This window comes from Diabrotica undecimpunctata, chromosome 4 (genome assembly GCF_040954645.1).
Source record: "Diabrotica undecimpunctata isolate CICGRU chromosome 4, icDiaUnde3, whole genome shotgun sequence".
NCBI lineage: Eukaryota > Metazoa > Arthropoda > Insecta > Coleoptera > Chrysomelidae > Diabrotica > Diabrotica undecimpunctata.
In genome coordinates, this window is record NC_092806.1 from 12,829,990 (window position 1) to 12,844,993 (window position 15,004).

The 15,004-nt window shown below is 34.5% G+C and overlaps 1 protein-coding gene across 1 annotated transcript in view; it reads right to left on the reverse strand.

Moving 5' to 3' along the window:
* Positions 1-48: 48 nt before the first annotated feature.
* LOC140439174 (protein obstructor-E-like) overlaps positions 49-15,004 on the reverse strand; it is a 49,900-nt gene continuing 34,944 nt past the window's right edge. Inside the window, exons 2-4 of the mRNA XM_072528912.1 lie at positions 4,446-4,670; positions 3,509-3,697; positions 49-601 (exon numbers count right to left, since the gene is read on the reverse strand). Of these exons, the coding sequence (XP_072385013.1) occupies positions 282-601; positions 3,509-3,697; positions 4,446-4,670 (734 nt within the window). The 3' untranslated portion in view covers positions 49-281. The remainder of the gene's footprint in view (positions 602-3,508; positions 3,698-4,445; positions 4,671-15,004) is intronic.

Below are 15,004 nucleotides of genomic sequence, written 5' to 3' on the forward strand. Positions count from 1 at the left end.
ATCTACATCTATGTTAATTTCTTTGAGGGCTTTTTAAAACTAGATATACTTTTTTTGTAAAATTTATTTTAATAAGGTACACACGTTGTTTATATATTACGTATACACAACAATACAAATTTATCTTCACAATTCTAAACAGTTCATGGTTTTTCTAACCATTCTTGTCAATCACACACTCGCCTGATTCGTATCTATTTAACTTCAACATTTACAACTTAGTTCATACATGCACAAAAAAACTCAAAAACATAACTAAATAACTAAATCCCTACTACTACTTAGTTCCTAGGCCTGTTCTGGTTTTTGTCAGGTATAGGAATGGCGCCAGGTGGTAGGTTCGGGAAATCGTTCTTGCCTTTGTTGTTGGGATTATTTTGTGGGATGTTGTCGAGTTCATCTTCTTCTGGAAGTGGTGGTGGGATTGTAGAAGGAATGTCGCAGTCGTCAGTAGGAGGTACAACGCATCTTAAGGCATGACGGTCGAATACCAACATAGCCGGGCACCGTTGGAGCCTTGGGTATCCTCCTTGGCATTGCCAGTATCTGTTGCAGGATTTTCCTAATGGTACGTTTCCATTGGGGTCGTCGTTACAGAGAGCTGCAAAGTAAATATCGATGTAATTATTGTACAATGAAATTGGTATGTAAATATAGGGTGGTTTTTTGTATATTACTACGCATTTCGCTAGAACCACTTTTGAAGATTATATGGATATAGAGATTTATGGATATGCTATTTTACATCGAGTGATTTAACAGATGTAACCAATATTATTATGAAGCATGTCCGATTTAACACCCTGTATCTTTATAAATAATAAACTGGTAAATACAGAAAGGTCTCTTTTTATGCGGATTATTTTTACGTGATTTTAAAGTTGTGTGGTTTGTATTTCATCCAAAAATTTCTATTATTAACTATTATAATTGTAGCATTTGCAAATTCCTTGGAATATATTGAAATCCCCTCATATATGACATTAAAAACCAAAAAATAATTTTGGTGTATTTCAATTCCTCTTTGCATCGACCATCGAGGTCAATAATAAACCATTTTAAAGTTGTTTATATATCGCAGATGTGTAATTCCTCGGTATTCTTTGATCGTTAAGCCGCTCGATACTGCGTTTTCAAATAAATATTCCCGTTTACTGTTTGGTTTATAGTTAAGCGAATGATTTTTAAGAATTTACTCACTCCCGCTGAAGCGTTGTCAGAGACAACTGCCTCCAGTGTTTAGTCCAAATTTTTCTTCAAATTTGTAATATCTTCGTTTTATGTCCTTTTTTATGGGAAAATGTGTAGCAGTGTGAAGTTAATCGTTACAGTTTAAAGTTTTAAGTGTGGTTTGGAGGAATCGTTGTTTTCATCCTCGTTTTGTTTGTCCCTCGTCGTCTATTTATGTCTATTTATATTTATTCATATCGTTCACACGATATGAATAAATATGAATAGTCACAAAAACGAATAGAAATTGGAAACTGGAAACTTTTTTGTTTTTGTCTTGGTTTAGTATAATTTTAGAAAGCTACGGGACTTTTCCCTATAGTTTGAAAAGTCTATACTGAAAAAGTAGGTATCCCTACTTTTTCAAGGCATATAATGTCTTTTTTGTGCAATTTTTTTATATGCGGTTTTCTGTGGAACGTATACAACGCATAAGACGGGACCTTACTTTATTTGGTTCAGTAAAAATTTGTTTATTAACACAACTAAATAACAGCAACCTAGTAAGCGTAAAAATTAAGAGAAGAATATACCTGGCGAACAGAGCTTACTTTGGACTAAAGCAGCTCTTAACATCACACAGAATTAGCAGAAAAACCAAGATACTAATATATGAAACTCTTATTAAACCTGTGAGACATTCTTCTTCAGGTTCCTTCTCCTATCGGAGGTTGGAAATCATCATCGCTATCTTAATTTTATTGGCCGCGCTTCTGAATAATTCTAATTAGCTGCAACCGAACCACTCTCTCAAGTTTCTTAGCCAGGATATTTTGCGTCGTCCTGGGTTTCTCTCCCCTTGTATTTTCCCTTGCATAATTAATCTAAGTAATACGTACTTCTCGTCCCTCATTATATGACCCAGATATTAAATCTTTCTAATTTTAACAGTTTTTATGACTTCACATTCTTTCTTTATTCTTTGTAACACCTCTATATTAGTTACTTTTTCAGTCCACGATATTCTGTAGATTCTTCTGTAGCACCACATCTCAAAGGAGTTTAATTTTTTGATTTCAGACTGTTTTATTGTTCACGCTTCCATGCCGTATAGTAAAGTAGAAAAAACGTAACAACGTAGCATTCTTGTGCGGATATCTAGATTAAGATTACGGTTGCAAAGTAAGTTCTTCAATTTTATGAACGCGTTTCTTGCCATTTCTATTCTAGATCTGATTTATTTTGTTTGATCTCCATCTCCGGTTAGCCACGTTCCTAAATATTTATATGTTGTTTTCAGTTGTAATTCAGTTCATGTTGTAATCAGGTTATCTACATTTTGTGGTTTTTTTGAGAATATCATTGATTTCGTTTTCTTGAGATTCATTTGCAGTCCGTACCTTTTACATGCATTGTATACATGTTGTATTATGTACTGTAGATCTTCCATGTCAGTTGCAAATATGACCGTATCGTCCGCATATCTAATATTATTAATGCTATTTCTGTTGACCAAAATACCTTCCACAATATCCAATAAAGCTTCTTGAAATATCACTTCACTGTAGACGTTGAATAGTTGGTCAGAGTAGTTGGTCACGTAGTTGGTCAGAGGCATGGACTATGGTAAAAAGCGATCAAGAACTGTTAGACCGCTTTGAAAGAAAAATACTTAGACACATATACTGAGGAGTACAAGAAAGTGGGATATGGCGCAGGCGCTACAATTATGAGGTGTATCAATGCTATGAAAAATGCAACATCGTCCGGTCTATTAAAATTAATAGACTAAGGTGGCTAGGACAACTTGAAAGAATGGACACTGGAGACCCCCAAAGACAGGTATTATATCAAGAGCCAGCAGGAACCAGGAAGAGATGCAGGCCAAGATCTAGATTTAAAACTTAAGTCGAAGATTATTTGAGGAATCTAGGGGTCAGAAATTGAAAGGCCAGGACGAAAGATAGGGGGGAATGGAGACTAATTGGACTAACGAACGTTCAGAACGGATAGACACCCTAAGAAGAAGAATAATAATAATGTGGTCCGAGCCTAGCGTGTCTACTTTAATCGACCAGTTTACGCTATTACCGAGGTCTGGCGAATATATTGATAAGTCGACAGCAGATTTGACACCTGATCAAGAAATTTTTGTTGAAGAAGGAGAACAAGTCGTTAATTTGAACAGAAGCATTAACTTTATAGGACCTCTAAAGATCGTTATGGGTATTGAAATCACCTCCAATAATTGTTGAAACATGCGAATTGTTTAGAAGGTTGTTGTTATTTTGTTTAGATTTGTAAAAAATATTTCAAATAATATAAATCTAATTCTTACGATGTTTTTGACATCCTTCAACGTTTTCGGGCCAATCGCAGGAGTGGGTTTTTTCATTGTAGAGAAGACCGCCGATGCAGAACTGTTCAACAACGGTTCCATTCCAGCACGTCCAGTATCTGGTACAAGACGTTTCGTGTCCGAAAATACCATACAGCCATCCGCAATGTTCAGTACCAATTGGTGGATCTAAAACAATTATTGTAAACGTTAATAATTAGAAAATATTTTTCAATTCAATTTATTTGAATACCAATACTTAAATTAAATTCAACGTTAAATCTACTATAAATATAAAAAAAAAGATAATTCGCAATATCTGTTAAATAACTTCAATAACATTGGACAGCACATGTGGCTTTGTTAACATTCAATAACAGCTAACCTGCAGATAAACAATCAAATAGAAATACAAGTTGAGCAGTAAATAAAACGTTTTAAAACAAATAACACCTAGCACATAGTTAGCAAATCCTATCTCAGAATGAGAAGGGTGAGGCTAAAATGCAGAGCCACTCAGCTAAAAGTAGAAGTCCCCAACAAAAATCTTTCTGGTCCACCAGAATTGGAGGTTAGGCCTGTTTCCCCACTACATGGAAAAATTTTATTGCAAAAAATCTTGGAAAGAAAATACCAGACAGCACACTGAAAAATAAATGATTTTCATACTGGTCGTTCTTTTGTTTTAATCATTTTCTGCGTCTTAGTTTTTTCTTCACTCTATTCGATAAAATTTATATTTATTAAGTGGTAATGAGTAGAATAATTTATTAAAAAATAAAGGATAATTGTCTATAGACGGAAAACAGATTAAAAGAACAACACCAAGACTAACAAAATATGTAGATGGTATAATCGAAGCTGGAGGAATTGCATATATCCAGGAATAGAGTACTTGATATACTGGGAAATTATCATGATAATGAGTATTACTTACTTGCTTGTTGCTTTCCGTCGCAATAATTCGCCCTCCAAGGGTAATCACATCCTTCCGTAACACCTTTGTTTTTGCCTGCAAACACTAGTCCATTTGGACAATCGTACAATTCTGGTTGACCGTTAACACACTCCCAGTATCTATCGCAATACGTGATATCGCCGACAACTCTTGACTTTATTTTACAAGGATCTTCTTGAGCTCCTTTTTGAGCACTGGCACAACCTGAAAAATAAATAGATAATATTAATAAGACAGTCCAGATCAAATTACTATTTCTAACGAATAACCGATATGATATAGTAAATTAAATTACCACATGGACACAGTATCTACCCAATCCCTTGATTGAATAAAAATAAAAGTTTTTGCGTATAAATTAACAAGTACCTAGTAGTATTTGTGTTAATTCAGTAAAAAAATACACATCCAACCTGATGTATCAACGAGTAGAGGTGATAGGGTGTAGTAAGTCCGGCTGAAATCAGGATAGGTTCCCTTTTTTAAACTGATTTAAATCTATCTCATTCTATTTATAATTTTAAATTTTAAATAATCAACGGTGAAGTAATATACATGTTCAAAAGTTGTTTTAACACGTATTTGGAGTGCTTCTTCTTCAATTATTAGAAGATTATCTTTATAGAGATATGAAGAAAGCTGTAAGTTTTTGAAAGAAAAGTCCTAAGGAAGATATTTGGACCTCTTAACAAAAACGGAGTATAGAGAGGTACAACCATAAACTCTACCAACTGTTCAAGGAGGTACTAATCTCAGAGTTTGTTAAATTTCAGAGACTTCGATAGTCTGGTGCTGTTCATGTAGTGAGAATGTACATAGTAAAATGCAGGGCGTAAAATGAAAAAGAAGGCCTTGGAAAAGGCTAGAGAATGAGGTAGCAGCGTACAAGATCTGCCAAATGGTGGTTTAGAATTTTCTACAATTTAGTCGATATGGCTATGGATTTATTCGTTCATGCTAATACAAATAAGTAGACGGAAAAAACTCGACCAACTATCATTTCGCCTAAATTTAACAAGACAGTTGATTTCGGGCTTTACTTTACGGAAACGTAGAATAAAATCCAAAATGTTTTTAGCAAATAAACGTTTAGTTTCGAATGAAGTGGTATTAGCGGAAGACATATGCCAAACAAGGAGAAAAATTACAGGCGTTGTAGGATGTGCAGTACTAAACAAAATGAGAAAAGGACTCGGTATATCTGCACCTACTGCAATCTTCCATTACGCATGACACCCTGTTTTAAGAAATTTCATGGTCAATGAAATGTATTTACTCGTTTATGAATACATATTGTGTATTTTATGAGTTCTAAATAAAGTAAAATTAGTTTGAAATGTTCCTTTTTTTTAATTTACATTTTTCGCGTATGGGCACTGGGAAGTATTATTCCCACCACCCTAATAAAATAGGTGGAGGTGCAAATTTTCTTTTTGAGAATATGAATCATTAAAGGTGGTTATATAATTGTTAACCAGTCTAAGAAAATTATTTAAAACTATATAATCTACTCACGACTGTAAAAGAGTTAAAGACTTTCCTGTTTTTCTTCCTTTTTTAGCTTCTTGGTCAACTTCTTCATTCTCTTGTATTCCACAATGATCTTTTAACATATTCTAGTAATTTTTCTTGATTCTTGGGTAATCTCGTATAATATACGTCAAGAATAATTGTAATGTAAAAAACATTAACTGAATCAACTAAAACCCAACCTTTTTCAGTTCTACCCAGAACGATTTATCTTTTTTTCGTGACAAAGTATGATTAAAAAAATCTTTGATATGTTTTAATCGTGGTGGGTGTTGAATGCGTGAGGTACGAAGTCAAGATCATTTCATAAGAAAATTATACGTTACGCCTTTTCTTCGAGGTAAGTGATAATGTAGAAAGTAGCATTCGGTTGTTTATACATATATCTGTCGGTGATGATATAACGATATTTTTACTATTATTATCCGGTTTAAGTATTACTTAGACATGTAAAAGTTATGTAATGCCGAACCCATCTCGTTTATTATCAGAATAACTACAGAATGATACATTTTACAAATTATAATTTCTGACCTATACAGTTTGGACTTTTCTATGAAGATTGTCTCCTAATAAGCTTAATTTTTATTTGTCTGTTCTTTATTAACAGATTCTCTTATTCAATATGAAAAAGTTAAGAATATTAACATATTCATATGACATAACAAAACATACAAACATTGTAGGGTGATCCTATAATAAAGGAGGTCAAGGAATGAGAATTCAGAAGAAATCATTGATAGATTTGATCCTTGATAAAATAGTATCTTTTTCTGTTTTATCTTTAACACTTTGGTAGGTTCAGATTCAGAGCAAAAAAATTCTTAAACAAAGCTGTTTATGATCCATACTGTTAGGACAAATATTAGAATACGGGAAGAAGAAATTCAGAAATATGAGGCTCCCACTTAATGATTACGCCCTGTATTCACTTAGTTTTGTAGATGACCAGATAGTAAAAGCACAAGAGTATGATACCTAAAGTATATGGCTAGAAAACTTGTATGTCATGTGTATATACGTTTAGGAGGACAACAAAGAAACTCTACACTAAAATGGAATGGAAATACAAAATTGTAGCAAATATAAATACTTGGTAATGAAACTTTCCTATAATGTCACCTCGGGGGAACAATTAAGGGTCTAGCCACCTTCTGATATCCGGGTGCTCTGTAGAGGGCTTCGAATATACTGTCGAAAGCTCCTCTACTTAAGTCCATTTTCGGGTTATAGACTTGGAAAATATTTATCTTCGGTGTCTTGCCTTGAAAAAAACAAGATATTTCTTACATGACAATTTCTTCGTCGAAATAAAAAACACCAAGTTAAGTTGAAACAATTCTCAGCCACAGAGTATGGAAAAGCAGGAAGCAGAGCCCCGAGAGCACTAAGCTCTCGGAGAGCCCGTGAGGAACTGACCTGGCTGACCTGAAAATCGCCAATATTTATTTGCGCTGTTCGAGCGATAAATAGGGATTTCCAGGTCAAGAGCCAATGGGAAAATTCGAGGCGGGGCGATGCGCATCGAAATGCGTACTAGTCCACAGACTATCGCATTTGATGACAATAACGGAACACTAGATAAAGACACTAGAGAGGAAATATTCAAGAAATAAACTTCAGTCCAGTTTTTGTTCTAAATTCCCTTCAGTATTTCCTAAGGACTACGCACTGAGTCTGAATGAAATCTTATTTTCACAAAAAATGTATCAATCTCTCCCACATCTGTCATAATATTAATTATGTTACTCAGTCATACACATCTCTCACAATCTTTACACATCGGGAATTCCTTTCTTCTCTCTATATCTGTAGAGTAGGGAGGGCGAGTCAAGTCCCATAGCACTGATGTCACAATTGATTCATTGTTCATCCTCCCAGGGAGCTGTCGTCCTTAGCTCATTGTCCATCCTGTCATTTCCAGTAACGTGGACAAGTCACCAGGGGACATCTCACTTATGTAAGCAGTTGTAGGCCAGGACTCGCCGAACGCGTACTCTCGAATTGACAATAACTCCGAATATTCACACAGGGCATGCTCTAGAGTTTTGCCTTCTCGTTCACACTTCCTGCAAAGAGATGTGTCTACTATCTCCTAAATGTAGAGATGTTTGCTTAATTGATAATGACCAGTTAAAAACCAACTGTCAAACGTAGGTTTTTCCTGGTCATTTCTAAATACTTTTTTGATGCAGACTCTTGAAGGTTCCTTAGCGTTACCTTAGCAAGTCTGCACACTTGCCTTTCTTCCCATCTTTTCACGGTTTGGATATGGAAGTGGCATTTGACAATTTCTGCGATTGTTGTAGTTGACCATCCAAAAAGATCCCCAGGTCCTAAGAGTCTTAGGCCTGCCGCCTTCCTAGATAGTTATTCAGCAATACGGTTACCTTTATTCCTATTGTGTCCTTTAATCCACCTCAGGATGATGTTATTACCATTCGAAGCTTGAGTTAATGGTTAGTGGTACTCGATTACTAACCCTGATGTGACACGTGGTCTATTCAAGGTTAGTAGTGTAGTCCGCTTGTCTGCTGTCCGTGCAGATTATTATGGTTTTTCCGGCTTTACCTTTTTGGGTTATCTCTTTTACGGCTATGGAGATACTAGCCAGTTCTGTCTGAACTACGCTGGCATTTTTATCAGTGCTCCATTTTATTCCTATCTTCACTGATCTGGAGTATATTCCGCATCCTTGTTCAATTTTGGAGCCATCGGTGTATATGCAATAGGTATTTGCCACGTTTGACTTCCTACACTGTCTAGTTTTCACTGTTTACATCGATTTTGTATGGTTTGTCAAAAACAAGCTTAGGTTTAATTGAGTTACATCCTGCCTGTAGCAGGGGTAATGCATCTAGCTCTCCCTGTCAGAAACGAAATCTCAATTGTGCTGTTCCTACATCTAGGTTTGCACCCACTGAGTGCAGATGCATGTCTTATATAGGTATGTCTAGAGGGTTGATGCCAATAACCAACTTCATTTCAGTAGTTGGTTTAGTTTATGGGTTTGGTTTAGTTTATGGTTATGGTTTAGTTTATGGTTATGGTTTAGTTTGTTGATCGCTGTTACCTATAGCACTTTTTGTACTCAAACAGTAGCTCCGTAAGTTAGAATTGACCTAATGTTAGTAGTGTAGATCCAGGCCATCACATTAGGTGATCCTTCTTTTTCGGGTGAAGAGAACCATCTCTGTCTTGGATTTATAGATAGTAAATTTACCTTGCCTCATGTTTTTATTATTAGTCTGAGAGCACCAGTAACAGAAAGTGTTCTCAAAGTTACCGCTTTGAAGGACAGCAATGTCGTCTGCATGCTATCGTGTAGAATCCATTGCTGTTGAGTTAAAAATATCAGGAAGCGATGAATACGAGATACCTGGGAAGAAGATGACGAACAACAAAAGAGAATGAGATCTAGAAAACGGAAACCGATATTTATATATACCTATCTATCTTTCATAAATACTAATGAGGATCTACTTGATGAGCCCATAAACAAAATCAAGAGCACCACCTAAAGTATCTTCGATTCATCCTATTACCAATTCCAGAATAATTCTGTTACCAATTTTCGATCGTAACCAAATTTTTATCAGTATTTACTTTCAGTACAACGTATGTAACGATAGTTGTTACGTTTGCTCATGTTTTACTTAGTATTCTAATTTTAATGTCAAGCAGTAAAGATAAAAAGCATGAAACCGAAAAAGTGAAAATAATATTTGATAAAACGAATTAACCTCTACCTTACAATATAATAATTATTTATCTCTCGCATAAAATGCAGTATTTTACTCAGTTAGAGCTATAATTAGCAAACTTTCTTCTCTAACAAGACAAATAGGAATTTATAGTATTTATTTATAAAATTATATAACCTGTTCGTCACTGTATTAATTATCAGGTTTTAAAGGTCAAGTAGCATAATCGATTGTCAAAGAAATTTCTGTGGTAAATTTTTATGAAAAAATATAATTTCTTATTCTAGGAAACAGTAAAAATGGATATAATTTTTTTTGATGCTGATGAATAAATGTTTATGTATAAGAGTGCAGATAATAATAAAAACGATATAAAAAAATTTATAAAGAATAAAAAACCTCTTGAAATACATTAGGTCGCAAAAGATTTATTAAAGATCGATTTTTTATAAGTTTAGATAGACTAGTACGAGGTATATGTAATTATACTATCATAGTCAATTTTAGAGTTTCAGTATGCATCGAGCAGTACTCAATTATAACGTGGAATCCATTGCAGTTTACAGCAAACCGTTGCTATTGGACAAAAATAAAAGTTGTGACTTCACATTGCAAGGCATTTAAGTTTACAGGTGAGGTCTCTGAATTGTTTTGCGCCAGTGGCCATGTCAAATCGTCGCCAAATATTGATTTCAGGGAACGGACCAGTTTCTATTCAGTGTTGACTCATGTGGCTAAGACAGGGAAGGATTTTGGGTCGGCTAGTAGATGGATAGATATAGATATATCATAGAGCACGATTTATCTTCTTCTTCTTCCTTTGCCCTATCCGTTTCGGACGTTGGCTATTAACAAGGCTATTTTGACTTTGTTTACGGCACCTCTGAACAGCTCGGTCGATGTTAGTCCGAACCATTGTCGCAGGTTATGTATCCATGAGTGTCGTCTTCTTCCCGGTCCCCTCCTACTGTCGATTCTTCCTTGGACTATTAACTGTAGCAGCCGGTACTTAGTATGCCTCATGACATGTCCGAAGTACTCAAGCTTCCGTTTCTTTACGGTAAAGATTATTTCTTTGCTTTTGCCTATTCTCTGATTTACTTCCACGTTAGTGATGTGGTCTGTCCAGGATATCCGAAGAATACGGCGATATATCCACAGCTCAAAGGATTCTAGTTTCTTCAGGGTGGCTTCCGTTGTGATCCATGCCTCTGCTCCATAGAACAAGACCGGGAAGACATAACACGATTTATCAGTTTTTGAATATAAATTGGTAAACACCAGCAAACTATGGCGATTTCGTTGTTCTTTCCGACCATTAGACATACATCGATGTATACGAACTCAAATCCAAATATCAACAAGACGTCTCTACATACCTATAGTACCAAATCCACTTCTTACGCCAGCCTGCTTTCTCGGTTGTGCAACATCTAATGCATTTGTTAATATGTATGTTGTTAATGATCTTGTATATGATAGATAGTAGACTTGTGGGTCTGTAGTTTTTGATATCCTCTTTGCTACCTTTCTTATGAATGAGAATTATGTTTGCTGAATTCCAGTGATATATGCCTGCTAAGATTTTCCAGGTTTTCTTTGCCAGCATATTTAAGTAGTTCCACTGTTATAGCATCTATTCTAGCTGCTTTACCGCTTTACGTTTTTGTAGTTGTCGATTCTACTTCTTTTAGGGGCTTTGTATAGTTCGCTGTAGAATTTAGTTACGAGTTGTATTATTTCATTTCTGTCTGTATTTCTGGTGTTTTCTTTTGTCTAAGCAACAATTTATATATATATATATATATATATATATATATATATATATATATATATATATATATATATATATAATTTAGCTCTCCAGGCCTAGAAGGCCCATGGCTTGGGTTACTATTCTTTTCCATTCTTTTCTGTTTGTTGCTTTATTTTTCCAGTTTGGTATTTTAAGTTTTTCTATGTCTTTTTCAACATCCTTCTTCCACCTGGTTTTCGGTCTGCCTTTCTTCCTTTTCCCTCCTATTCCTCCCATTAGCATTCTTTTTGGCAGTCTCGTGTTTTTCATCCTTTGGATGTGTCCCAACCATCTCAGTCTTTGTGACTTTATGATCCCTACGATATTCGGCTCTCCATACATCTCCTCTAATTCCATATTTGGTCTTTTTATCCATATACCATTCCCTAATTTACCTCCAAATATTTTCCTGAGGACTTTTCTTCCACTTTTTCATCTGTTATTACTGTCAGATATTGTTGTTGTATGTAATCTCTTTCTGTCCATTCCATATATTTGGTCTTTTCTTCATTTATGTACATCCCTTTCTTTCTCGCTTTTATTTCTAATCTTTTTATTATTTCTTTAAATTCTTGCTTACTTCTGACTATCAGTACAATGTCGTCAGCGAATGCTTAGCATTGGTGTTATCTTTAATATATAAGTCCTGACCTGTTGATTCTAGCTTCTCTGATGGTAACCTCGAGGACGATACTGAACAACAGCGATGACAGTGGGTCTCCTTGTCGCACCCCCTCACTAACCTCAAACTTATCTGTTTCTTCGCCATTTATTTTAACCCTATTCTCTGTTTTTCGTAGTATCACTTTTACCATTCTTATCAGTTTTTCACTAATTCCCATTTCACGTAGTGCTTTGTATATTTCTTTGCGCTTTATCCTATCGAACGCTTGTTTAAAATCGATGAATAGGGCCATTGTACGTTTCCCATATTCGTAGCTTTCTGCTTGTATTTCGCGCAGTAGGAAAATTTGATCCACTGTGCTGCGCCCTCTTCTGAATCCACATTGATATTCCCCTATGTCATTATCTATATTTTGAGATAGCTTATCTTTTATATATACTGCAAGTATTTTATATGCAACATTTAGTAGGGCTATTCCCCTGTAATTGTGGCATAAACTTTTGTCGCCTTTTTTGTGAAAAGGGCACAGTGTCGCTTCGGTCCATTCCTTCGGTAATTTTTCTTGTTCCATATGTCTTTTAGCAACTTTTCCAAATTCTTAATTAGTACTGGTCCTCCATATTTAAACATTTCAGCTGTTACTTCATCTCTTCCTGGGCTCTTATTATTCTTTAGTTTCTCTATTATTTCTTTTATTTCTTTTTCGTTAGGTGGTCTTTCCTCTATTCGTTCTTGATCGACATTTTCCTTCACTTCTTCTTTCTCTTCATATTCTGTTGTGGGAATTTCATTTAAAAGTTCTTCAAAGTATTCTTTCCATCTGCTCAATATTTCTTCGTCACTTACTAAATTTCTTCTATTTTTGTTTTTGTAGTGTACAGGTTTTCCTTGGTACCCCTTTTTCTCATTTTTCACCCCTTGATATAAGTTTCTAATTTCTCTATTTTTATAGCTCTGTTCTATACATTTTAATTTATCTTCATTGTATTTTCTTTTCTTAGATCTTATTATTCTTTTGGCTCTTTTCCTTTGTTCATTGTATTTTTTCTCTATCTCTGTTGTTTTTTCTTGCATCATTTTCATTCTTAATTTATTTCGTTCATCTAGTTCCATTTTACATTCATCGTCGAACCATTCTTTGTATTAGTGTTTTATATTTCTATTACTGGCCTGAGCTGCTTTGGTCATACATACTTTTATTTGCATCCATGTTTCTTCAATATCCCCACTTTCTGCAATATTATCTAATCCTCTACTGACTATTCTTTCATATTTATTTTGTTCCTCTTCTGTCAGTAGTCTCACAGGTTTAGTTGCTTTATACTTTTTCTTCCGCTGGTTTCTAAGCACTGGAATAAGTTGTTTCATTTGTATTCCAACTATAAAGTGATCTGAATCTGCATCTGGACCTCTGTATGTTCTTATGTTCTTTAGACATTTTTGCATATCTTTTTCGACAAGCACATGATCAATTTGGTTTATGGTTTTCCCATCCGGTGATCTCCACGTTCCTTGGTGTATTCTTTTGTGTTGGAAGTATGTGCTCATAATGATCATATTTCTTTCTTTCGCGAAATCAATTAGGAAGTGACCATTTTCGTTCGTTGTTTCATGCAAGCTGTATTTTCCTATGGTGGGTACATATATTTCTTCTTTTCCTATTTTTGCATTACCATCACCTAGCACTATTTTTACATCGTATTTGGGGATATTTTCGAATACTGTATCTATTTGATTATAAAAGTCTTCTTTTATTTCTATACTTTTGTCTTCAGTCGGTGCATGTATATTTATAAATGATATTTTTTGGTATTTTCCTCTTATTCTTAATACATATATCTTTCTGAAATTGGTTTGAAGTCAACGATTAGATCTTTCAGCTTTTTATTTACCACAAAGCCTGTGCCTAACATTCTATTTTCTCCCCCGCTACTGTTGAAAAATAAATAGTCGTTTATTTCCATTGAGTTTTGCCCTAATGTAAAATAATGTAGTGACTTACATATTTTACATGTAGTGACTTAGTGGGTCTGGCATATGCTTTTAATATTATTTTAATTGTGACGTTCAGGTATACCTGTTAGCACCGAATTTTTACATGCTTGTCCATATTACTTCTTATATAAAAAGGCATGGATTTCCTGCCGAAACGTCGAAAAAAAATATAAAAATGTCTTAGTATCAAAACAATTTTTTTTATGAACCTAAGCTCAAGAAAATCCACTAAAAATATATATTACGGTTCAAGAACTAAACTCAAACAATATTAAGAAAACTAACTGAACTTCATTTTTGAGAGAAAACTCCAAATAATAACAAATAATAATAAATTAAACGTTTCTTCGTGAAAATGTGAAATCGTACGCTGACAGCTGTACCATTCCACCTAATTAACAATATATCTTAATTTAAAAGTAAAACTAAACAAATTTCAATAAATTGCCATTCTAGCCTACATAAATAATATCATTTGCTTGAAATCTTACAATTTATGTACTGTATTGATCTAGGATGCTGCCAGTAGAGTAGAAAGTACAGAGAAAGTTTGGTATTTCTCTCGCAGTACACTCGACTAAGTGATCTAATAAGATATGCCCAACCGTCTGTTCGCGGGTCTAAAAAACTGACCTTTAACTTTGACATACCGGGTTTTATATAACAACAAATCATAGGCGTATCTGTGAGGGCAATAATCATATGTAATTTGCAAGTAAAGGATTAGTAACTTTTGGCTTGAAGATATACTGCTTAAGGGTGATTGCTATTCATATTTATGTATCTTGTAAAAATTTTTATGTGGTCAGTTTTTTTGTGTGTAGTTATTTGAATTTTGTTGTTCAAGTAAACGATTTTTATATAATTATACGTAAAGAAAAATCACAAA